The sequence below is a fragment of the Pelodiscus sinensis genome, chromosome 3, assembly GCF_052426305.1.
Source record: "Pelodiscus sinensis isolate ZL-2025 chromosome 3, ASM5242630v1, whole genome shotgun sequence".
NCBI lineage: Eukaryota > Metazoa > Chordata > Testudines > Trionychidae > Pelodiscus > Pelodiscus sinensis.
In genome coordinates, this window is record NC_143054.1 from 48,585,030 (window position 1) to 48,610,546 (window position 25,517).

General features: G+C 44.1%; 2 protein-coding genes across 3 annotated transcripts; both read left to right on the plus strand.

Annotated features, from left to right (window-relative positions):
* The first annotated feature begins 461 nt into the window (after positions 1 to 461).
* Positions 462 to 15,214, plus strand: LOC142827801 (uncharacterized). 2 transcript variants are annotated; one of them, XM_075923690.2, is made up of 2 exons: positions 462 to 729; positions 14,672 to 15,214. In XM_075923690.2, exons 1-2 carry the CDS (start codon positions 691 to 693, stop codon positions 14,762 to 14,764), a joined length of 132 nt encoding a protein of 43 aa, XP_075779805.1. In that variant the 5' UTR covers positions 462 to 690; the 3' UTR covers positions 14,765 to 15,214. The 2 variants fall into 2 exon arrangements, with proteins under 2 accessions (XP_075779805.1, XP_075779804.1); XM_075923689.2 differs by having other exon boundaries at positions 489 to 729; positions 14,669 to 15,214.
* On the plus strand, positions 15,077 to 24,387 carry PTP4A1 (protein tyrosine phosphatase 4A1). The gene is made up of 5 exons (XM_075923687.2): positions 15,077 to 15,217; positions 16,346 to 16,438; positions 18,973 to 19,103; positions 20,561 to 20,635; positions 22,982 to 24,387. Exons 1-5 carry the CDS (start codon positions 15,113 to 15,115, stop codon positions 23,097 to 23,099), a joined length of 522 nt encoding a protein of 173 aa, XP_075779802.1. The 5' UTR covers positions 15,077 to 15,112; the 3' UTR covers positions 23,100 to 24,387.
* The last annotated feature ends 1,130 nt before the right edge of the window (positions 24,388 to 25,517 follow it).

The window sequence follows — 25,517 nt, forward strand, 5'->3', positions numbered from 1 at the left end:
GGGGAGACCTGTGGACGGGCACTAAAAGGCCGCCACTAAGGCGTGTGGGTGAAGCGGAATCCCCCACTATGGGCGGGCTAGGCCAGTACGGAGGCTGCAGAGCACTTTCCCCTGGAGCGGCTGGTGCCCGGGCGGCCAGTCGGGGGGAGGCACAAGACACTGCAGGGACCAGCTCTCCTCTGACCCTGGGAGGCAGTTCCTGGGCTCCGCGCTTCCGATCCTCCGAGGCCCGCCGCCCCTCCCTTGCGTGGCGCTACGCAACTCGGCCACCTCTCGCTCATTCACTAACCGGTTCTCACCGGCTACCTCCGCCTTTCAATACCCTCTTCTCTCCCTCGCCCCCCGTGCGGCCCCGCCCCATGGCGGCGCCGGGCCCGCCTCCGACGGTCTAGCAACAGCTCTGATTGGTGATGCGCGACGCCCGTCACGGGGCGGTGTGTGTGTCGTACGACGCACGCCTGTGCGGGAGGAAGGCGGCGCTGGCGGGCCCCTCCCCTTCTGTGCCGCTTGCTCCGCGTTGGCACCGCACTCTCCAAAGCTGCTCGCTTGCTACCGCCGCCGCCGCAGCTGTATGGTCCAGCGCCGCTCCGCCGCCGTACCCCCTCCGCCAGCTCCGCGGCCTCCAGCGCCTCCAGCTCCTCCTGGTTCTGCTCCTCCTGCCCCCGGCGGTGGCGCCCTCACCCCGGCTGTATGATCAGGCTACAGTCTTCAATGAGTAACCATATTCCTGTGAGTACCGGCCTGGCCGCCTTCTCCCGTGCACCGCGTGGCCGCCGCGTGTGTCCGGCTCTTCTCTCCGGGCTGCCGGCGCTTCGCCCCCTCGCGGCTCCTCCATGTTGGCTCTTTGTTCTGCCGGCTCCGAGCGGCTCCTTGAGTCCTTTCGCGCCGTGCGGCGGCTCCTCCCTGGCGGGAAGCAGCGGGCGGGGTTGGCGTGGCAGCAGAGCGAGGGGTGGTGGAGTCCTGGGTCTGCCGCGGCTCCCTTGCGGGCTAGGAGGCGGCTGGACACAAAGCCGCTTTGTGAGCTGGGCTGCAGCTCGCCCCGCCCGCCTCCCCTCGGTGTCTGTCCAGCCGCTGCTCTCCCTCCGTGTCCTTAACGACCGAGCCCAACGCCCCGCAGCCCTGCGAGGCGGCCGATCCCGCGGGGCGGCTCTGGGTGACAAAATGGCTTCGTGTCAGGAGCCTGAGGCGTGACTCAGGTCCGGGGATCGGCCCGTTCCCTGGACACCCGGCCAGCGGCCTCGTGCGGAGCCTTCCAGCTTGCGCACTTGAGCCGCCGCGGTGCCCTTCCCTCCGTGGCCAGGCGCGCCGGGTGTAGGTGCGGGCTAACGTGGCGGGAGCGGGGGCCGGTGCCAGGGCGGGGTGAATGGCCTGGGTTTCACGCTGACCCGGGCTGAGAAGTAGTCGAGACAAGCCGAGGCTTGTCCGAGGATGGTGCGTGGGTGTCCGCCAGGCGGGCGGTGTCGCAGGGAGCTGAGGGTTGGAAAGTGACTCACTACACGCGGGAGTGGGTGCCGCGTTGGAAAGTCACGATTGAGCGGTGGCGCGGGGTCAATCGTGGGTGTGTGCATCTTACTGTCAAGTCCAGCTGCCGAGTAACTTCCTTTGTTAGGGACATACCTCCGTCAGGCTGGGACACCAGAGCTAGTGGCACCTCGTGCAGCAGCACTCCTTTGTGCAAGAAATATGAGGCCTGTTTCTCTGTTGTAGTGTTTAGCTAAGCTACTTCCGCCAGGGTTCTTGGAAACCCTTTGTATTCTTTTGCTTTTAGAGCCTTGTTCTAAAAGCTGCCTTCAGAAAAATACCTGTATTGCCAACTTCCAGTTGTTTCTTGGCAGACTCAAAATATCCGATTTGTTGAATGTGTACCTGGTACAACTATATCAGACCGTCTCAGTCAATGTATCTGGTGCCTCTTAGGAGGGTTGTGTTGTGAGTAAATCACCAGATTGGTACACTATGGGGAGCCTTGTCTGTCTTTACTGTGAGGCAAGCCTTTCTGCTTTCAGTTCTGTATCAGTACAATAGAGTTAATACTGACTACTTCACGAGTATAAATTAATGAAGTAAGACTTTTGATGACACTAAGTATAATCCCCTAGTTAAGAGGGAAAGCATGTAAAAGGGAAAGGGAGGGCTTAGAGGAAGGCAAAAATGTTCTGGGTCTCATCAAATCTAACAATATTTGAACGTCAAAGCGAAATTTTGTGTGCACTGCTCATATTTTAATTGATATCGTGAAGCAGTTTTATTTTTTACGAACGAAAGTAGTCAAGTATATAACCTGTGACATTAGCATTTTAAATTTGTTTATTTAAAAAGTGTTTTCTAGCTCTCAGGGCCCCAGAGGTAGGCTTTCAGTGTTAGTCTACTTGATGCTGCAGACTGTCTGAAACAATGACTCAGCAGTCTGAATTCCACCTACTAATCTCATAGGGCTGTCAGCTAAGAAGCCCAACATCAAATAATCCATCACTGATTCCTTTAGCAGATGGAATGGCCAAAGGATCCAGAGAGAAGAAAATAGAGCATGTAAAAGTTGGAGAAACCAAAGACAGAAATAGCAGCAGTCCAGAGAAGAGCATATTTTCTCAGTGAGAGATACTGAATGTGTCAATAAAACACTAAATAAGTTTAGTTGTTAAACAAAAGCTCTTTTCTCCTTAGCTTCTGTGCTGTCATGTTTTGATGTCAATAGATCTGTCAAGTAGAGATGTAAAATCCCAGTTAATCAGGGAGGAAAGGGGTGGCTGGTTTCTGCTCCAGGTTCCTCTTGTGTGCGGGAAGGAGGGACAGCTCCCCCACCCCCATGGAGCTGGATCAGCCCTCCATCAATGGGGGGTTGGCTGCTCCCAGGTATCAGTTAACTAATACCCCATAAGCATCACCCAGTAAGGGTGGTGCTTACTGAGTAACCAGTTACCCGTTCACATCCTTTCCGTAGATGGAGGCGTGTAGGGAGTGCTGGACTCATATTCTGACTCAAGAAACAACTAACTAATCTTTCTCTTCCAAATGAGACTCAGCTACAGGTTCTTCACAAAATAGTGCACTGCTTTGAATATTGGAAATGTTTTGGGGGGTTTTCTGGTTATTATTGAATTCTAATTTAGAGCAACAGATTATCCTGTTAAATCAGCAATACACATTTTAGTTGATTTAATTACACATCTGCATCCTATTTGTGTAGTGTAGATCTCTTATTTTAACAGTAATGAGAACAGAATTTTTGCCTACCAAATACTGTTTGTCTTGGGAACATAAGAATGGCCATACTGGGTCAGACCAATGATTCATCTAGCCCAGTATCCTGTCTTCTGACTGTGGCCAATGCCAGATGCCCCAGAGAGGGAATCATTAAATGAATCCCTCTGTCATCCATTTCCAGCCTCTGACAAGCATGGACTAGGGATACCATTCCTGCCCATACTGGCTAATAGTCATTGATAGACCTAATCTCCATGAATTTATCTAGTTCTTTTTATTCTGTCTAGAAACAGAATATTGCTATTACAAAGATTTATAGTTCATTAATTTTCATTTTAAAGGGTGGAAAATGCTTAATTAAGCTAACAGGATGCTAGTGGCTTGCTGTTTAACTACCAGCAATATGCTTAGCTGATATTCTACTGAGCCCAAAAAGAGTCCTTGTCTTGAATAATTATTCAGTTGGAAAAGCAGACAGGAAGCACTGGATAACTAAAGAGGAGTAGTAGTTGAGAACTGAGGCTTGACATCACAGGTGACAGTCTAAATTAACTGAAGATATGAATTTTAGATGATTAGTTAAATCATATTAAACATCAGTGTGGATACTTACTCAGTACTAGCATGGCTTTAATTTGCTTTGGAAATGAATTAAGGGAAATGGAAGGAAGGCTGCTATAATTCTGAGTAAGAGAATCCACAGAAATGGGGTTTATTTAATTCACTTAAAATTCACAGCTTCAGTTAATTTAGAATATCCTGAGTGTGGGCATAGAGGAATAACTTATTTTAACATGTATATGTGAAATCTGTCCTTAAAAACCTCTTAAGGATGGAGATTCTACCACATCCCTAGACAATCCATTCCACCCTCCTAGGGAAACTTGTTTTTCCTAATATCCAACGTAAGCCTTCTCCGCCACAACTTGAGATCATTGTTTCTTTTTCTGCCATCTGTTTATCACAGAGAATACATTGGCTCCATAGTTCCTGCTAAGGTGCTGTACACAAAAAATTCTGCCCCTGCCCACCTCCTCTGGAGAGCTGCGAAGCAACACTTGTACAACAGGCAGCTGCTCTGACAGGCGGGGCCGACTGAGACAGCATGGTGAAGGATCTGCTGGGGTGGGGAGTGGGGGGGGGTCAGGGTCCTGTTCTGGGAGCTGGGGCTGGGAATGGGATGTGCCATGTGGCACAGGAGTGGGGTGGCTGCTCCAGCAGCTAGGAATGTGTGTTGATAAATTGGGTGCCACGGTGGCACAGCTCCAAACCAGCTCACATGACCTCAGTATTAGTGCACAAGCCAAAACTCATTCTGTTCATGGTTGGAAAATGTTAGAGGGAATTCACTGTCAGGCTCCATCCTCTTTGGAATCCTTCCCCCACTTTCAGGTAGTTAAAGGCTGCTATTAGATCCCCCCTCATTTTTCTTGTCCGAAGACTCAATAAGCCCTGTCCTCATGAGTCTTGTGCTCTAGCCCCCTAATAGTTTTTGTTGCCTTCCTCTGGATTCCCTCCAATTTGTCCATGTTTTTTCTGTAGCGGCGAGCCCAAGGCTAGACACAGTACTCAAGATGTGTCCTCTCCAGTGCTGAATAGAAGGGAATAATCACTTCCCTTCAGTCTGCTGGCAATTCTCCTACTAATGTAGCCTGATACACTTTCAGCCTTCTTGTTGACTCATATCCAGCTTCTTGTGTACTATAATCCCAGGCCCTGTTCTGCACAAATGCTGCCTAGACAGTCGGTCCCTAGTCTATGGATATGTATACACTTGCACCCTAGTTTGAACTATTAATGCAAATGTAGGCATTCGAAATATTTAAATCCCCGCTTTATTTACTATCCTGCGTTTCATTAGCATAATGTTGGCTGTGCACTGTTTCGGAACCCAGCTGATTTGAAAGTGAAAGTGCACTCTGGGCTGTGTTAGTTTGAATCAAACCCCTTGGTTCAAACTAACGCAGCCCGGAGCGCACTTTAACTTTTGAATCAGCTGGGTTCCGAAATGGCACGCGGTCGAGATCCTGCACTTCATTAGCATAGTATTTAAATCCCCTCTTCATTTACTATTTTGAATGCCTACATTTGCATCTGTAGTTTGAACTCGGGTGCAAGTGCAGACATACCCTGTAGCAAGACATGGAATTCTCCTGTCCTAAGTGTAGGACTCTGCACTTGTTCTTGTTGAAGCTCATCGCATTTCTTTTGGCCCAATCATCCAATTTTTCTAGGTCACTATAGACCCTATTTCTACCCTCCTATCTCTCCTCTTGCTTCTGCCACCCAGATCAGTGTCATAAGCCCTGGAATTACAAACCATCTAGTCACCCTGCGTGCCATTACAGATTATTAAAAAATTCAGCAGGCCTGGTCTTAAAAATCACATTTGCAATATATTGCATAAACAAATAGGAGTGTTAGATATTGGTTATCTTAGTAATCATGTAGCCTCAACAATTTTTTTAATGGTTACTAAAATGCTTTCCCTTCACAAGCTGTCCACGGACTGAGGCAGCTCTAGTATCCCACCTACTTCACCCAACGCTGCTGCTGATAGAAAGGCAATGGTGCGGGGGGGAGGTAGGCTTGAAAGCTGACTCCCCACATGTATCGGTACCTGCCTAATCCCATGCTGCTGCCTCTGACAGATGTGTGTGGGGAGCCAACTTGAAAACCAGCTTCCCGCATGTACTGGCTTCTGCCTGCCCCCCTGTGCTGCTGCCGCTATGGGAAGCAGCAGGGGGGAAGAAGGAGCAGGTGCCTCTACAGGAAGTGGCACGCATGGGGAGCCAGCTTAAAAGCTAGCTCCCTATGGGCATTGGCTCCTGCCCCTTATCCCCCTTGTTGCTGCTTCTGATACACCAGCCCCGCTTGCTGCTTCTGTATGTAGTCATTTGGATTAATCAATACACCCAGGCTTATTGTTTAAATGACTATACACTAGAGATGTTAAACTTTAGTCTAATTGACTACAGGCAGTCCCCGGGTTACGTACAAGATAGGGACTGTAGGTTTGTTCTTAAGTTGAATCTGTATGTAAGTCGGAACTGGCGTCCAGATTCAGACACTGCTGAAACTGACCGCCAGTTCTGACTTACATACAGAATCAACTTAAGAACCCCAGGCGTCCCCAAGTCAGCTGCTGCTGAAACTGATCAGCAGCTGATTCCAGGAAGCCCGGGGCAGAGCAACTCTGCCTGGGGCTTCCTGTAGTCAGCGCTGGTCAGTTTCAGCAGAAGCTGACTTGGGGATGCCTGGGGCAGAGCAGCTGGGGTGCTGCTGGGTTGCTCCAGTAGCGCCGCTCCTGGGTGCTACTGGACCAACGTAGCAGCACCCCATCTGCTCTGTCCCAGGTGTCCTGATTCAGCCGCTGCTGAAACTGACCAGCAGCGGCTGAATCAGGACCTGGGGCAGAGCAGCTGGGGTGCTGCCGGGTTGGTCCAGTAGTGCCCAGAGCGGGCGCTGCAGGACCAATCGGCAGCGCCCCAGCTGCTCTGCCCCAGAGTCCAAAACAAAAGCCTGGTCTGCTGGGGCGCGGGGGGAGCACACTAGCTGCCCCCCCTCCCCAGCAGACCAGGGACACGGGGAGCAGAGCCTCTGAGGCTTTGCTCTGGCAGAGCCTCAGAAGCGCGGGAACCCGCCCGGTGCCCCTGGTCTGCTGGAGACGGTCTCCAGCAGACCAGGGGCACCGGAGCAGCTTACGAACGGGGCTTTCTCGCCCCGACTTCCAGGGCGAGAGAGCCCCGTTCGTAAGTGCGGATCCGACGTAAGTCGGGGACTGCCTGTAGTAGATGGATTTTTCTGTCTAAGTATGGGAGCTGCAGCAGGATTAGCTCCTGGCTCCAGGAATTAACTCTGCTGCAGCTCTCCTTTTAAGTGTATTAAGAGCCAATAGGCTAGCTGATTCCTGGCTTGCTCTGGGTCCCCCTGCTGCGCTTTAGCCTTCTAAATGTATTAAGGGCCTGCTGGCTCTTAATACATTTAAAAGGCTGGAGCACAGCAGTAGGGGGGACGCAGCACGAGCCGGGCCAGCTGTTACCTGGCTCACGCTGGGTTGATCAAAAAAGGCTAGAGTGCAGCAGGGGGACCCAGCGTGAGCCGGGAATCAGCTGTCTCAGTTTATGCTGGTCTCCACCCCCTCCCATCCCCCGCGCTGCGCTTCTGATTTTTTTTTTTCAAAGTGTATTAAGAGCTAGCAAGTGCTAGGGGGAACTGTCTTTTAAACCAGCTCCCCTCAGCACCTGCTTCCCCTGCCTTGCTGCCTGCCTCTAATAGAGGCAGCAAGGTGGGCAGGAAGCTTTTGCGTATTGGATAGTGAACTAGTTGCTTAATCTCGATTATGCACTAACAACACTATAAACAAGTAGAGGCACTTGTTCATCAACCCTGTGTCAAGGAACTATCAAACAATGGACATAGTGTTATCCTGGGATAATCCACATAGTTCTCTACTCTCCCTGGGTCAGCAATAGTCTCAGTCTTCCTTAAGCAGCCAGTCCATCACCAATCATGAATGGTCACCGTAGGCCATCATAGAGCTGACATTTCACCATTGGAGGGGACATCTGTGATTGGCCTGTTCGCCACAAAAGACAGTGCTAAATGCTGAATGTTTGTTTCTGTGGAAGTATGAGCCTGGATTTGTTGCAAGATGTCTTCATTATATCATGGAATCATGTACTTTCTCTGTGATGCCTCTAATTCCCAGGGTGTTATGCAGGCTCAGAGACAATCACATCAAACTCTTTAACAGTTCTCCAGAGGTCAATTAAGCCTCTCATCTGACTTTAGGATTACTTAGACATAATATCAAAATACCAAGGTCAGAAGCTGCATCCATACCTGAAGTCAGTGCATCCATCACCCTGGATGTTGGTTGATTGAATATTGCTCATAGGTGCAAGTGATCCTTGAAATGGAAGATGGTCATTTTTGACAACCAAATTTGATCTTGACCTATTAGAGGCTCCTGTACCTCAGATTCTTGACTTTTCTGCATTTCGGTCAATTCCATCCAAGAATATCTTGCAGTAATTGCTTTGTCATTCATCTGTTTACTCACTATTTTTCACCATCTTTTACATTTGGATGTCTGATGTGATTGTGTACTTACCTGCCAGTCAAAAAAACCCCAACCTCAGCAAGTGACCTTAATGTTCTTACATGTTTTATTAATCCCCTTTTTGAGTAACTCAGTGCAGTCCATACACTACAATAGGGATGTCAACATGTAGACAACTACATGATTAACTGATAAGCTTGGGCTTCAACTTCCCCTTATACTACCCCATCTGTGGAGCAGCCTCTGTCCATGGGGAGTTAGACCCTCCGTGGGCAAGGGCTGCTGTCGCCTGACACTGCTGCCTCTCTCATAGCCAGCAGTATGGGGCACCAGGGAGGGAGCTGGTCTGCACAGGAAGCTGGCTTTTAAACAATCTTCTCTCGCAGACTAGCTCCTGCCTGCCACCTGCACTGCTATGCCGATAGAGAGGTAGCAACATGGAGTGACAGGGAGCTCTGTGGGAGTGGTGCCGGAAGCATACTGGCTACTGGCCTCGCCCTCGCCCCTGGGGACTACTGAATAGTCATGTAACCACTAAAATTTGATGCAGTTGTATGACTCTTCAATTGCACGCTATCTAATGTGTCTATGCCCACATTCTCAGGACTTTGACCATTGCATCAGTTCTGGTGGCTTGAAAACTCCTTGTTCTGGCTTCTTCTATCCCTCACCAAGCACTCAGTTTCATGGAGGCCGTCATTTTAGACTTAGGCTAAAGTCTCATCCCAAAAGAGCTTTTGGAAATTCGTTTGTATCAGTCCATTAGTTTACTTGTTTACTGCTCCTAAACATCATTCTGCACTAGGAGAAGAAAAACTGAACACTTATATAAAATACCCTGAAATATTCTACCGGTTTGATATCCCTGGTCTGCCACACTTGGGACTTGACTAGTCCCCGATGAGGGATTTTGTTGGACCAGGGGAGATTGTTTACAGCCCTGTACTTGGGGCCCTGCACCCTCCACTGGGACTCTCTGGTCTGGCAGCATCTGTGCTCTTGTCTGCCTATGGATGTCGCCGGATCAGAGTCCCAGTTTAGAGTGGTTCAACCAGCACTACCATGACAGAAGAGAAACTTTCAGGTGATGGTCTTCTCTCTTCGTCGCCATCTTTTTTTCTTTAAAAGGTCAAGCCATCTTTCCCCAATGTCAGAATGGATTAGGCAGTGCATATCTCTCAGCTGTTGAACCTTTCCTTTTAAATTCACAGCACAAGCTGTGTTCTCTGACTGTAAAATGTGTAAAGCAGCTACATGTAGTGACCCTTAATTTTTGTCAAGCATTGTGTTCTTCACTTAGTAGCAGTACTTGACGTGTAGTTCAGAAGGGTGTGCTACAATCAAGTTTTTAGTTATCAAGGCTCTTTAGTCTCATGTTCCAGATAGATGAAGATGACTGACTGGAACAGCATCAGAGATTCTGAGTTTAATAAAGGAGTTGAGGATCTCTGTCCCTTGAAGAAGAGGGGTACAAAGTTATGTAGGCCACTGTTGCAGCACCAGCAGAAACTGCTGTTCGCAAGATTCTGATCTTGTGTACATAATCCTCAAAGAGGCTCCACAATTGCTATAACACACGTTACTATGGCACTAAGAGTATCAAGTAACAATGGGTATATGGACAGGATCAAACTGCTTAGACATTAAAAGGAATGTTGGTGGTGTGTTTTCCTCATGAGCTTTGATATGTGCTTGGTATATCCAGTCATAAAATGATAAATATATTGGCACAGTCATACATGTGATTACTAGTTCCGATATCTGGTAATTGGAACCATCACCATTTTATATATTATCTAGAAAGCTGTTTTTCAGCTTTTTAAATCAAATTGGAATACAAGCTAATTGTTTCAACATCCTAAAAACATTCCATTTCTAACTCCGTAATAGAGGATTCCAGAAACAGAAATGGCAACAGAGATGAGTGGTTTAGCTAAAGAATGGAGATGAGTGTGTTGCATACATCCATGGGTTAGGCAACCAGATTAGGTACATTTTTGGAAACCTGTGAGGTGTTGCATATTATAAACCACTTAACTGCTGTTTAACATACCAGATATATAGAACTTTAGATTCACTGTGAATGCCAATCTGATACGACTTAAAATTGCTGTGGCCAAATGCAGAGCTAGTGAAATTGAACCAAATAGGTTTAATGTGGTGAGTGGCAGCTTACTTTAGTTTACAAACTGGCTGCTGACAACTATAAAAGCCGAAGGTGACTTAAATGGCAATCAGTGCCACTTAGAAAATCTTACGGTTCGAAATATCTGCAGATCCTGTATGGTAAGTAAGTGTTAAGACTATGTAGTATTTAAGATATAGAATGGGGGTTGATAATGTGTGTTCTCAAATGACTAATACAAACTAAGAGCCCTGCATGGATGCAAAATTTGCATCTGTAGCTGCAAAAATGAACAGTGAATATATCCATTAACATCTCCCAGTGTGGATACCTGCTGATATATGCAAATTTCCAGGGTTCTAGATGCAAAATTTGTATCTGCATCCATACCTGCAAAAATGAGCTGCTGATATCCATGGATTTGCAGGGTGCTATAAACTAAGTGGTTCTAGATGTCTACTTAGAAGTCAAATGGCACCTATCTAATGCTAAAATATGGTAGTACAGTGCCACTTAAAGGAGTTGGCTTCCATATTGAGCTCTAGCTAGCAGCAATGAGAAGATTACAATTGTATCAGCATTAGGTTCACTTGTTCCTTTGTATTTGGCTTGTCTCACCTCAGCCAGGAGAACACAGCCTGTCTGGCTCCACCTTTCAGAAGAGCTGCAGTAGAAGCCAGAGGCTACGTCTACACTAGCCAGTCTTGCTCAAGAACAAATGCAAATGAGCTGCCATTTTTGCTCAGGAAGGAGCAGTTTACACTGTTCCTTGTGTAAAAACTTTCTCTTTGCACTTATCAGGCAGAACAGGTCTTGCACAAGAGGGAGCAGTGTATACTGCTCCCTCTTGCACCAAAGCCCCTTGCGCAAAAATGGTTGCTCATTAAGTGTGCAAATGAGGCGTGGTGATATTCACCGCTGCACCTCATTCGCATATGTTCTTGAGAAGACTGGACAGTGTAGATGTAGCCAGAGAGTATTAAAAGCAGCCATATTTAAGGATTGTATTACCGGGGGTGGGAGCACTAGGGGTATGTCTACACTTGCTCCCTAGTTCAAGCTAGGGATGCAAATGTAGGCGACCGAAATTGCTAATGAAGAGGGGATTTAAATATTCCACGCTTCATTAGCATGATCTCGCCCGTGTGTTATTCCGCTCAACAACTGACTCGAACCAGGAAGCGCGCACTGGGACACGTTAGTTTGAACCAAACCCCTTGGTTCGAACTAACATTACTCTTCATTTTTTTTGCATCAATTTCTGCAGTTCACAAGCTTTCATTAAATTCTGAGTTCATAGCTATTGAGTATAAACTCAATCACAGCTATAGCTCAAAGTAAATTTTTTGTTCTGCTAAGTCTGCCAACCGGAACTTACGTTGATGAGACCCTTTTGATATTCAGTATCTAGTTTACAGCCATTACGTTCCTAATCATATTGGTGTTTGTGCTCCTTATTTGGGAAGGCCATGAGCAGGTAGTGGTCTTGTAGAAAGATAGCTAATCCTTAATTACCTGCAGGATGGGTGGGTTGTTTGTCTCTGTGGTTATATCTTAATTGGTTTTTTCTCTCTTTTATTAAAAAAAAAAAAAAAAGCCACCTCTTTTAAGCCAAGGAGATTTTTGGATAGGGTGAAGAAACAAACCTCATATGTTCCAATGAATAGGGTGGAACTTTATTCATGTTGTCTATACTTAAACTGGTTGATGTGTAGCTGGAAGGATATGGGGGTTAGATTTTTTTTTTTTTATTTAAATCTGTGGATCTGCTATATGCCCAGCAATTGAGATGCCTCTAGAAGAAATCCTGACATTGTTTCTAGATGTTATTGGTGGAAAGCCCTTCTTGTAACAATCTGCTAGATAGTTATCTAGTGGTAGGTGGCTACCTCTACAAAAATTTTTAGCTTAACTTTGACACCCCCACCCCTTCCATTCTTTCTTTTCTCTTTTTTAAATAGGTAGACTGAGAACTGCAAAGCATTATGTGTATTAATATTGTAGTTTGGGCACAAAGCGGATCCCTGCAATATAAGACTTGACAATAAAATAAGCATGAAATAACTGAAATGGTCTTTTGAGATTACACTTCTACATCTTTCAAGTATCCCTTCTTGTGCACGTATGCTCATTTGTTCCAAAGCAGTATTAATGGTATCCTTACTAGGAATGTAAAATCCTGTTTTAATTGGTTAACCAATAAAAGGGGGAACGGGGGACTCCAGCCTGGCTGGAGTACCCCCACCCCTCCTGCTGTTGGGCTGGGGTGAGCTCCCCTCACCGCAGACACGGGCTGCACTGGCCAGGCTGGAATAATCCCTCCCTGTGGAGCATCCACCTGCCTGTGGCAGGTGAGAAGCTGCTCCAGCCCCTTCTGGTTAATCTTAAATGGTAGTAAATCACATCCCTAATCCTTACAACTTTGTTGCCAAACAATGGAGTATACCATAGGATGTATTAACTTACAACAGTGGTTCGGTCTGTGATGGTTTTGCAGGTGGGCCATGGGCTTGGGTCTCATACCCTCCCCCCTGTAATGGGGAGCCTGTGCTGGTACTCCATCCTGGACAGACGGACACACACACACCCCGCACCTCAAGCATCAGTACTGGCTTCCCACTGGAGGGAGGGAAAGCTTGCAGGCCAGGTCTGGCTTGTGGGGGAAGGAAGCATCTCTATGTGCTGCTGTCCCATCCTCCCCACCCCCCGCCCCCAAGTAGGGGCACCTCAGTGCAGAAATTTGCTAACCTGGATGCTTTCCCACTGGCTGGAATCACAGCTAATGGAAGTAGCAGGGAACAGTGCCTAGGAGCCGTGGAATGCACTGATCCAGGTTAGTCTTCTTCCCTCCCCCTCCCCCCATTCCTTCTGCCCCCAATTCTCCTCATGCCCAGGGCCCACACTCCTATCACCTTTGTGCACTTCCCCTCCTGACAAGACACTGCACCCCACCTCCCCCACTGCTCCTGTACCCTACCTCCCAGCCCAGACCTGTACCCCATCTTGCACCCATTTTTGTCGTCTTAGGTGGTTGGCTCGTGGTCCACGGAAAGGGCTGCAGCCCAAAACATTTGAGCCACTGACTTAAGCATAAAGGAAGTGTAGTGGTCAGGAATAATGCTACTGGAGCCAGGAATAAAGCAGCAGTAGACCCTGTTGTGCGTTGTTTATAACTAATAAAAAGAGTGGCTTTTGTTTAATGATGGCTAATGCAGATATAAATCCCTGAAATTGACACAGTACATCAATTCTAAAATGAAGTCCTTGTTTCAGTTTTAGACCTCTTGTCAGTGGACTCCCCATGTAGCTGACTTCCGTATTCAGTGTTGAAGTACATCTGTTCATCTTGCAACATTAAAGTTGTCTAATGAAGGATAATCTTCCTATCTTTTAAAATGCCATATTTTTTTTTAAACAGTTTGTCATGTTTCTTCTTGCATACTTAAATTCAAAACTTCCATTTGGAATATGGTATGGAACAGGTACTGTTTTACAATAGCTCTACTAAATGGGAATTAGTTATGCCTGCACTCAAAGCACATATATTATAATAGTAAGTCATCTGGCTTTGCCTTCTTGAAAAGATGTGAATTCCGTTTGAGGAGTTGGGCATTTTCTGTAAACAGGCGAGTGTGTGTATATATAGCAAATATTGTGCACCAAAGTTAGTATAACTTCAGATTAATAAATCTCCAGTGAATATCATACAGCAGATATTGAAATTATAAACTTGTAAATCAAGACCAGAATTTCTTCAGATTCTTCTGGGTGCTTTTAAATGTAGCCTTTTTGTAGAAATACAATTGTTGAATAAAAGTTCTGTGAGCCATAAATTGAAGAGTTCTTTTAAAATGTTAGTATGTTGTCTAACTCAGAAATGTTGTAAAAATCTTAAACAATGAATAGTCTTGCCGCTCTTTAGAGACTAACAAACCAGATAGATAGTATCATGACCTTTCGTGGGCATAATCCACTTCTTCAGATTAGTGGTATTTGCCCTGTCCTGAGTTCAGGGGATGAGAGTAGATGACCTTTCAAGGTTACTTTCAGTTCTATGTTTTACCCTGATCTTGCCAAATATAATTTTGAATTCCAAACACTACTCACTTGTGTTACTGTGGTACTTAGGTTAAAAAAAACCCACAACTAATTTCATTGAGGACGTCTTAGTTGTACAAGATTATAAAATATTCCTGGTGAGACTAAGGTATTTTTTCTATGAATAAAAAAAGTGTCTTCAAGTAACTTTTTTCCCCTCCTTCCCCTCTTTACAGCAGTTCTGTGGTGTTCTTGGTCACACATTTATGGAGTTTCTGAAGGGCAGTGGAGACTACTGCCAGGCACAGCACGACCTCTATGCAGACAAGTGAACTGTAGAAATTCATTACTACTCCACCAAGAAGCCCCCCTAAGAGTGATTTAACCAGAATAAGAAGTGTTGAATAGAAATTGGCAGAGCATTTGACAAGGAGTTGAGACCTGGATGGGGTAAACCTCAGCGCACTGCCTTCTTGCCTCAGTATTACTGGATTGAAGAATTGCTGCTTCTTGTTAGGAGGTTCATTTCATTTCCCATTGCTCCCAATTTCATACTTGCCAGCACTGAAATTTTTCAAGTGGAGTATAGTGAAGTAGACTTCAGTATCACTACATTATTTCTGTATTAGAATTTTTTAATCCTTTCACAATCTTGTTGCATGTTTTTTAACTAAATTAATATGGCACGAATGAACCGCCCAGCTCCTGTGGAAATCACCTACAAGAACATGAGATTTCTTATCACACACAATCCAACCAATGCAACCTTAAACAAATTTATAGAGGTAAGACTTTTTTTGGATGGAATGTATATTTATAATATATGTAATGCATAGACTAGCTCATATTTAATAGTAATGTGCTTTTAACCAGTCAAATTCACCCCTTAATTACACTTTGTATTGCTTCAAGGCTTGTTGCAAAGAGTGCAGTGGCTTTCAGTCTGTGAGCTGCGGACCTTTGGGGGTCTGCAGACCATGCCTAAGATTTCCAAAGAGGTTGGCATCTCCATTTGAAATGTTTTAGGGTCCTCATATGAAGGGTTGAAAACCATTGATAAAGAAACTTTTCAAATTGAGAAGCCATATACCAACCCCAACTCTCTTGTAGACAGCACCCCATACTCCACCCTTCGCCCTAGCCCTGACCCTCCTCTCAGCCAGCATCCTACACTCCTTCCTGCGCCCCAGGCTCTGCCCAGAGCTCCCTCCTATACTGTGAACAACCATACTGTAAGGAATAGAGTGAGCATGATGGGGCCTCGGGGAAGGGACTGGATAGATCTTGGGTTGTCCTTAAATACAGAGAGTGATTTCTAACATAAAAATGTTAGAGACCACTTGCATAATGGGATCCTGATCCTGTTTGAAGCCTCTTGATACTATAATACACTGTTTAGCACTGAGTGGTACGAAGGGTAGTAAGGCTATGGAATTCTCATATTTCTGTATTTTGAGAAGTTTTAAAGGATTACCATCTGATGTTGGTTTACTTTATTGTAAATCAACAAAATAACAAGAGCTATGCTTTATCTACTGTTCACCAAATGGAAGACAATGGGGGAGGGTTGATGAAGAGCCGTCTTATTAAAACTTCTGAAATATGTTAATACTAGGGATGTTAGATAATCATGTAACCTCTTGTAATCTTAGTGGTAACATGAATATTTGATAGTCCCCCAGGGGTAGGGCTGGCAGCCATTGCGCTCCCTGCCACCCTGCTCTGTTGAGACTGAGGTAGGGAGGGAGAGTGTAATCATTGGATTAACAGATCAGCATTAGCTTATCGGTTAATTCTTTAAACGACTGTACAATAACATCTCTAGTTTAATACTGCTAAAGTACAGAAAATACTTGGCTATTCCTTATGAGAGAGTCATGTCAGCTGATTTATAAACTTTTTTTCCTTCTTAGGAACTTAAGAAGTATGGCGTTACCACAGTGGTAAGAGTATGTGAAGCTACATATGACACTGCACCAGTGGAAAAAGAGGGCATTCAGGTTTTGGTGAGTGGCTTAAAAAGACTTGCTCTAATGTTTTATCAGACCTGCAACATTCACAAGCTTTTAATGTCTACTGCAAGTTCATAATGACCTAAAACTTTAGCTAATCAGGTGTGAGCAACATTAAGCACTTGGAGTTCACTGGTACCCAGTGTAAGCACTGCAGTAGAGTTGCAAAAAGTTAGTTTTCAAATATAGGAACTACAGGGCTTGTCTAATCTTTGAAGACTTCCTGCAGCATTTTCTACACTCAACTTCCACTGTTGAATGAGTTCTTAATAGGGATCAGAGTTTCCTCTAAGCTGTGCGGTTATGTAGCCATGCAGCTATTTTTCTGATCCCTGCTCAGATTTTCAAAGCACTCGCGCAGGCAGGGAGCTTAGCTGACTAGCGCAGGGGGGTGTGTGTGCGCACCTATAAACAGCAGCTGAATATGGTGTTGAACTGAAGAGCTCCCAGATCAGAAAAGCAGACAAGATAAGCAGCTGAGATAAGGAGGCAGTAAGTGGCTGGGGAGGAGGAGGGAGTGAATCATTAATTGGCTTGGGGGGGGGGGGGTCAGAAGTGGGGAGTTTGGAAAGTTCCATTTGCTGTAGGGGAGAGGCAGAAACCCAGCAGTCTCCCCAATCATCCTGGGTTGGGAAGGGGGAGGTAAGGGGTTGATTGCATGAGGTAGTTGGAGGGGGGGGGGGAGAAGGGGTGAGTGGGTGCTGGCATCTATGCAGTGAGGTGGGGGCAGTTTGTTTGGGGTGTCCTGACTCGCTGCAGTCCTCTGTTAGGCTGGGTTGGACAGGAGTGGGGGAAAGAAAGCAGGCTGCATGGTGTGTGGGGGGGGGGTGTTCGTGTGTTCACTAGGAGGACATTTGCATGATTGTATTTCAAACAAAGTTTACATAGGTGTTAATGGCTTAAGAAAAAAATTATGTTAATAGAATTTTTTTAGTGTTACATTTATCTAAAACTCTAAATATAACTTTTTTTTTTAAATCCCATGTTACAATTTACCATGTATTAGTATTGCATTAAGGTCAGATCTTTGCTATGTGGTAGAGTTCTAGCTCTTATGAGTTAGAAGTAGTATGATCCTGGTTCTGTAGGATGAAGCATGTTTCAAAGAGCTTGCAACTAAGGTATCTGTCTACAAAAACTGAAGCCATGTGTTAATTTGTTCTGGGGCTTCTCTTCCTCAAGTGGAAGAAGGCTAATTCCCTACCTTTTGTACAGCACCTTTGTAGTCATTAAGTCACAACAACTAGACACAGGTGTTTTGTTTTAATATATTTTCTTCCACATGTATGAATGCTTATTTATCTATAGATAAACGTGGTGGTGGTGGTGGTGCACATCCACACACTACCTCAATATTGGTGTTGTACATAAGATATTTCAACCCGCCCAAGGACAGAATGTTGGAACACTGACAATGATAAAATGCATTTAAGTAACAGTGTATGCAGGGAGAGGACAGTTGGCTCCCTGGCAACTGGTGAGCATGGGGAGTGGGCTTTTAAGTCCGTGCCCCACGTGTATGTTACCCTTTCAGATCCCCAGTTCTTGAAGGGTGTTTGGGGACAAGATGGTCAAGACCTGCCAGGTGGCTAAATGGGTGATGGGTTTTGGCTGGATATCAGTTACAAAGGGGGCAGGAGTGTGTGTCTATGTAAAAGACAGTTAAAAACCACAGCACCATTGTTGCTATTGCAGGCGTTTAATGGACTATAGCAGTGATGGAAATTTGAGACCCGAAAAGCTAGTGCAAAGGTTCCAGAAAGCAGCCTAAACTTAAAAGTTGAGAATTCCCTAATGTGGAGCAGTCTTTGGATTTCTAGGCAGTGGACACACAGAATAACTAGCAACACATCCTTCTTGCCTTGTGATCAGAGTGCTACAAATGCTCTGCATATTGGAGCTGGTGATTGGTGCGGGGGACTGTTACCAGCTGGTGTAGTTCAGCACATCCCAGCATATTGATCTAATAGCTTGTGTGAGTTTTAGGCACCAGTGATACGTAGCATTGCTGTGCAGACAATATTGTACACTTAATGGGACATACCTTATTATATATGTCTGCATTTTGAAAAATCCATTTTTTTTTTTTTTACTGCTTACACTGAGACTGTTTCATCCCTCTTAGAATCTGATTTGTACAAGCTTGAAAGAAGGGAATTTGTTTTAGTGATTAAAAGCAGATAATTCAGAGAACATTAACTACATATCCACTGAAGTTAGCAATTTAATTAACATGCATGAACCTTTTTGAAACTTCAGTTTAATATTCAACAGATTTGGATTCCGGTAACCAACATAAGTAAAAAAAGAATAAAGCTATTTGCATCTTGACAATGTTAGTCTGAGTGAACTACATCTTAATAACAAATCATACCATTCAACTTTATTTCATTAAGCCTAATTAATTTAAGGGGTTGAACTGAAGGATGGGTTGACAATTGAGGAAACTGCTTCACTTTGGTTAATGTTCCTAGTTATAGTAGAATCTGATTCTTTATACGGGGAAAAAAAATTGCCTTTCTTTTTAGGATTGGCCATTTGATGATGGTGCTCCACCGTCCAACCAGATTGTTGATGATTGGCTAAACCTCGTGAAAGTTAAATTCCGTGAAGAACCTGGTTGTTGTATTGCTGTGCACTGTGTTGCTGGTCTTGGGAGGTAAAAGAAACCCTAAAATAATGGCTGTGGCTTTTTTAACTGTTTGTCATAAATGGTGCTTTATAGCCAATATAAGAAGTATCCAGTAGTCAAGCCTCAGATATTTACCTGGAACTTGTACACTGGGATGAGCAGGGCTCGCCAAGCGGTGGTGAACCCCGCTCGCCAGCTGCGTGGTTTGGCGTGCTGCGCATGTGCTTACCGTGCTGCGCAGCTGTTCCATCTTGTAATCTACTTGCCCATGGCGAGTAGATTACACTAATTGTTGAGCCCTAGGGATGAGTATTAGTCTGGATTAAAATAGGGTGTGAATTTTGAAGCAGAATAGCTATTCCTGAATAACACCGTGTAGGCAAGCCTTGAGCTTAGAAGATAGCGTCAAAATTCCTATGCTACCATGTCCTTTCACAACAACTTTTGCTATTTAGAGCATACTTCTGTTTTATTTTTTTAACTGCAATCTTGTTAATCACTCTTTTAAAAATATATAACTTGCTACAAGAGCTGGTCAAATACATTATTCAATCTTTCTAGTACTACTTGACCACTTCTATATGCCAGTCAAATAGAAAATGTATTGAGAAAATGCCAGTGAAAAAATATTAAATATATTCATACAGGTTGAACCTTTTTATCAACACCCTTGGGATCTGACCAGTGCCAACCAGAGAATTTGCTGAAACATGGGAGGGCAATATTGTCTAGCAGCATTACCGACACGTTTACTGGGCTTTTAGGGGTAAATTAGAGCACAGAACAGTGAGCGCCAGGACTGGTGGCTGAAAACAAACTTTGAGACCATGGGAAGCTTGGCCACAGCAATAAGTGGACATCCAGCTAACTAAAATCATGCCAGACGATGTATGTTGCTGGACCAGAGTGCCAGACAAGAGCAATTCAACCTGTAGTAGTATTTGACTAGTTCAACAAGCCACATACCTTGATTTTTTTCCTTCTCTTGTCTGGCTCTATAATCAAAAGTATCTGAATTGTTTTCAGGGTCTTACCTTTTTGTTATCTCTTTTCAATTCTTACCATTTGGAAATATTGCCAACCTCTAGTAGGTGGAGGACTTAAAACTACAGCCACAGATGGATGTGGTGTAGTGAGAAGGAGGGTGATGGTGCTGTCGATCTCACTTGGCGAGAATCAAGCACCTACATACTAACAGCTGGGAAAGAGTGTGTGTATATATATTGTGTGTATGTGTGTTGGGGACTTAGGTCTGACTAGTAAGAGTAAGATTTTTCTCCCCCCCCCCCCCCTTCTTCCCCCCCTTCGGGCCTACTGTTTTCTTTTTTCTGCTGCCCAGTATAGTATCCAGTAAATGCTGGCATTTGAGCAGTTATCGAGAGCTACATTTAAAGCCATTTTTATTAGCTTTGGAAAGGGATCTGCTGAGGTTTAAAATTTTATTTTTGCAATATACGTTCTAAAGATTTCTCTTGTTCTTCCAGAGCTCCGGTGTTAGTTGCCCTTGCGCTGATTGAGTGTGGAATGAAGTATGAAGATGCAGTGCAGTTTATAAGGCAGTAAGTATTAAACTAGTGTCTGTATTTTTCTTTTTTGGGCTAAGGTGGATAGTAAGATGAGATTGTTCTGTCAAACAACCCATATACAGAATAGCATTGTGGAAGAAATTTGGCAATAAAGGGAATACGGTGGTTGTGCTAGTAAACTATGCCTTTCAATTTAAACAAACTAAGGAAATAAAAGTAGTTGTAATACTGCAAAAACAATTAAAGGTTTTGAGTGACACCGCACTCCTGGCTAGTAGGCCAAATTGCATCCTCTTGATGAATTTACATGAACCATATGAAATGTTAGATAATGTATGTTTCAGGCTCTCATTTCAATCTTTGTAATTTTCATAATTGCAAAGACAAGCTTCTAAACATAACAGCTAAATATTGTTTTCTTTAGTCATATTTGCAAGATGGTAGGTATGCAACACACATTTTGGAACTTGGGTTGAATCTGTAGTACTGAGAGCAGAAAAACATTCCTCTTGAATTGTAAGTCTCATTTCAATAACTGTTCAAGAATACATACACATAGATGATTTCACTTACCAGTTCTCTGGCCTTTGCTATACTTGAGGCACTGACACCATTCAGACTAGTTTTGAATTGATTTTGCATTCAGCGTGTTAAGCTTACTGTTTAAATCTCTCGTGTCCTCCTGCTGCTTTGTGCTAGGGATGTAATCGACTAGTTGATTATCTAATAAGCAAAAGCTTATTGGATACTCGACACACTAGTCGACTAGTTGTTCCCCCTCCCCTTGCTTGCCTGTACCAGAAAGAAGCAGCAAGGGGGAGAGAAGAGGAAGGGGTGCTGGGGGGAGCTAACTTAAAAGCCAGTTCCCTCCAGCTCCGTGGGAGGGGGCAGGAGCGCAGCAGCGGCATTGCACCTTTGAAAGCGGAAGTGCTGCATGGAGCCTGGGGCCAGCAGGGGACTGAGTCTCCTGCTGGCCCCAGGGTCCATGCAGCATTTCAATGTTTGAAATGCACAAGAGCCACTACTGGGGCTTGCTTGGGGTGGTACTTATAAGTAGGGCCTAACTCAAGCAAAAAGGGTAGGTGAGCATTAAACCATACCATACTAAAAAAATTGAGTTTCAAGGTAACCATGTGTTCAAATTGGGGGGGGTAGAAGGCACTTTTGTGGCCCTTTTTTTGTAGGGTTGCACTCTGTGTGCGCTGTTATCACTATTGCCACCTTTTGTCTCAAATACAGTACATTTTTCCCAGTAACTTAGTATTTTGAATGAATTTATCAATGAGGTACAAAGTGAGTGTCGTTAATATTCCTTTAGAGCAGGGGTAGGCAGTAATTTTTTTGGGGGGGAGGGGTGGCACCACGCCTAAAATTTGAGTGATTACAGGCTGCACTTTTCTACAGGTGGAGCAGGTGTGGGATCTGGGATGGAGGAACTATGGGTAAGAGATGAGAGTGCAGGAGGGGATGTGGAATCTGGGAGAGGGGTTGTGTGCAGTAGGGGATGATGACCCTGGGAGAGGTGGTTTGGAATGCAGTAGGGGCAAGCTCTGGCTGGAGGTGCTTGCTGTAGGCAACTGGCAGTCCAAAAGGACCCAAAGGCTGCTCAAATAATCTGGCTGCTGGGGTCAGTGTATGCAACTCTGTGCAGCACATCCTTGGGGAGTGGGGATGGGAGGAGCAGCAGGTCTCCATATTCTGCAAGCACTGCTCTTGCAACTCCAACTGGCTGAGTTTTTGGCCAATGGGAGTTGCAAGGATAGGGCTGGAGGCGGGGAAGTGCATAGGGACTCCCCTCCCCTCGAGGCATGCCATGCAAAACCACCTGCCACTAAAGGGTGCACTGTATGGAGATGCTCACGCTGGCCCCATTAGCTGGCCTCTTTATGCAGCATGTGGGGCCACAGCAGACCGGAAGCTTGCCTGAGGGTCCCATTGGGGGCACAACAGTCTGGATCCAAATCTTCAGCAGGCCAGATCTGCGTCATGGGCTGTATTTTGCTGACTCATGCTTTAGAGCAAAAGAACAGGTTTGATAGTGCCTACAGCTACATGAAACTTTCCTCCTGAGGGTTTCCCAAGAGACTGGAGAATGATCATTGTGCAAAAGCTTTGCCTTAGAGCACATTTGGTGAGGCATTCAGAATTTGATGTTATTTGAGTAGGAGATTTAAAAACTACAGTGACTGAAATTTGGTACTACATTTTAAAAAAAAAACCCAACCTTCCTTTGCTACCATGCCATTGTTTGCCCTCAGCCATTTTTAAGAACTGCTTTTATGACTTTTTTCCCGTTAATGTTATTTCAGGAACTATATTTCAGGAAGTGACCTTTTTGTTTCTAAAGATGATCTTCTAACAACTATCTCTGTCATTTAGGAAGCGACGTGGAGCCTTCAATAGCAAGCAGCTTCTGTATTTGGAGAAATATCGTCCCAAAATGCGCCTGCGTTTTAAAGACTCCAATGGTCACCGAAACAACTGTTGTATTCAGTAAAGCCAGGCTGTCTGTGCTTTGAAGGTAGAAGATGGAAATTTGAATTGGGCAAACTACATACAGAAAAATGTGTAGGGCTGATAAATAGGCTAAATGAAGCTTCCTTAGGAGCCTTTATAGGCTAAAAGTATGGCAGAAATGCAACTTGTCTGTGTAGGTTAATATCTACCTGTTTGGAGAACTAGTAAATGTTTTGCTGTATGCTGTCTCTGAAATGTCTTTGTCATAATTTGTATCAATTGAGCTATCTTTGAATCATGTAGTTAAGTTTAATTCATCTATTTCCTAATAATATCTGTCACAGTATGAAGTGTAGAGAGGTTAGGTGCCAAAAAACCCAGCACAATATCTATTTTTTTTTCTGTAAATTAGTGTAGTTCTTGTGATGCATGAACTACAATCATCTGGACCTTACTTTGTCTTTTTCCCTACAGTCATTTCAATATTGAGGATAGGGTGTATATGGTAATCTGCTCTCACTATATATGTATGTCTCCCACGATCGCACTAGAATATCAGGATTTGCACAATCTTTGTTTTTTTTTTTTTTTTAAACTAAGACTTACAGTGACTTTTAGGTGTCTTTCTGTAACCCTTTCCTCCCATTATCTTAAACCTCTGCATTTTACAAATACATCAATTCTCTGGTAACACATGTGGAAAATTCTTTACATTGTACAGAAGCACACAAAGTCTTTAATGTCTCCAAACAAAAAGCCTTACATTTAAATTATGTTGGCACTTCATGTGCAACTTAACAGAGGGCCTGAAAAGGATGGGAGGGTTATTTAATATTTCTAGTAAAATGTTGCCTTTGTCTTGTGCAGGAAGTATAGATTATACCCTTTACTTTAGTAAATATTTTTTTAAAATGTAGAAATGCTTAGTTATTGTAGCTAAAACAATTCTTAATCAAAATTTCTGAAGATCTTGTAATTTCTTTTACTGTACCTCTTGAAAATTGTTTACCAACTATTGCGTTGTTGAAAGTGTGATTCCCCTCTTCCCCCTCTCCCCCCCTTGAGTTTCTGCTATCAAGTAGGCAGATCTCCTATAATATTTTGTATGCCTTTTGAGCTGCGTAACTTAATATTTGGATACTTGATAATTTGTTTTATTATGTAATTGATAAAATGGTGATGTGTATTAATGTTAGGTCAACCATATATTTATACTGTCTTGGGAATGTGTGGTTATAGTTCTGTGGGAGAAATAATATTGCCAGTGTTCACCAGCTTGTAAAATCTAGTGCGAGAGCTTAAACATCTAAAATAAATACTGAAATGCACTTCTTGAGTCTGCTGAAATATGTATAGGGCTTTTAGACTTGGATTTAGAAGCTTAACTTCAGGCACCCATTTACTTATCTTGGTCCAAGTGTTCTCACACATGTAAGAAGGTAAAGAAAATAAATGTATACCACATATTCATACAAAATAGCTGTCACTGAATGTCAAAATACTTGTCTTTAGGAAGGAATCAAATTTGAAGTAACTTCTTCAATGTTAAATTTAGAGCTCATGTTGCAAAGGTGACTGCAAATGTAAAGGAAAGCTACACTGGCTCTGTGTAGAGACACTTTGTTCCCTTGAGACCGGAAAAAAGTGTATCTAAGAATTGTAAAGAAATAACGTGAAATAGAATTGGCAGTTTATTCAGTTATAACACAATACAGAGTGTACTGTATTCAGTTTGCCATACAAGTACTAGAAAGTGATATTACTGTGATTGTTACATAACTGTGATAAAAAAACATGTATAACTTAGAGCAGGGGTGTCCAAACTTTTTTCAAAGAGGGCCAGATTTGATGAAGTGAACATGCGTGAGGGCTGACCATTTTGCCTGACATTCTTTGAACCATTAAAATTAAATGCAAATTAACTATTTTATGCAAAGTTTATTGCAAACGGCATACTTTTCATTTCGTCACATGGATGACAAATCGAAACAGGTGTTAAATCACTCTGCCTTTCATATCTGAAGGCCAGATGAAAAAAAAATCCAGGAAGCTGAAATATGTCAGGAACATTGTAAAGTACATTACATATTATTGGTAATAAAGGTTGTCTGTCAACTTTTAAGTTCAAAAAATATGAACAGGAATATAACACCAAGTATACATGTTGTGTCCAAATATATTTATAACTGATTTAGACCAACTGACATTAACTGAGATTTTACAATGTATTCATCTCAATACATATGATTCGTTGGGGGCCATAAAAGATAGATATTGCCAAATTACCTGTGGGGCCGTATTAAACTGGAACACGGGCCGCAATTGGCCCGCGGGCCGGACTTTGGACATGCCTGACTTAGAGCGTGCAAGTCCAGTCAGTCCTACTTACTCATCCAATAGCTAAGAAACGAGTTGGCTTACGTTTGCAGGAGATAATTTTTATCTTGTTGTTTAAAAG

What these genes read in the sequence shown, in the direction of transcription:
- PTP4A1 (XM_075923687.2), top strand. Translation starts at nt 15,113, where the DNA reads ATGGCACGAATGAACCGCCCAGCTCCTGTGGAAATCACCTACAAGAAC. An exon ending in CCTTAAACAAATTTATAGAG is followed by an intron (nt 15,218 to 16,345) that starts GTAAGACTTTTT and finishes TTTCCTTCTTAG; the next exon opens with GAACTTAAGAAGTATGGCGT. An exon ending in AAGAGGGCATTCAGGTTTTG is followed by an intron (nt 16,439 to 18,972) that starts GTGAGTGGCTTA and finishes CTTTCTTTTTAG; the next exon opens with GATTGGCCATTTGATGATGG.
- LOC142827801 (XM_075923689.2), top strand. Translation starts at nt 691, where the DNA reads ATGATCAGGCTACAGTCTTCAATGAGTAACCATATTCCT. An exon ending in CAATGAGTAACCATATTCCT is followed by an intron (nt 730 to 14,668) that starts GTGAGTACCGGC and finishes CCCTCTTTACAG; the next exon opens with CAGTTCTGTGGTGTTCTTGG.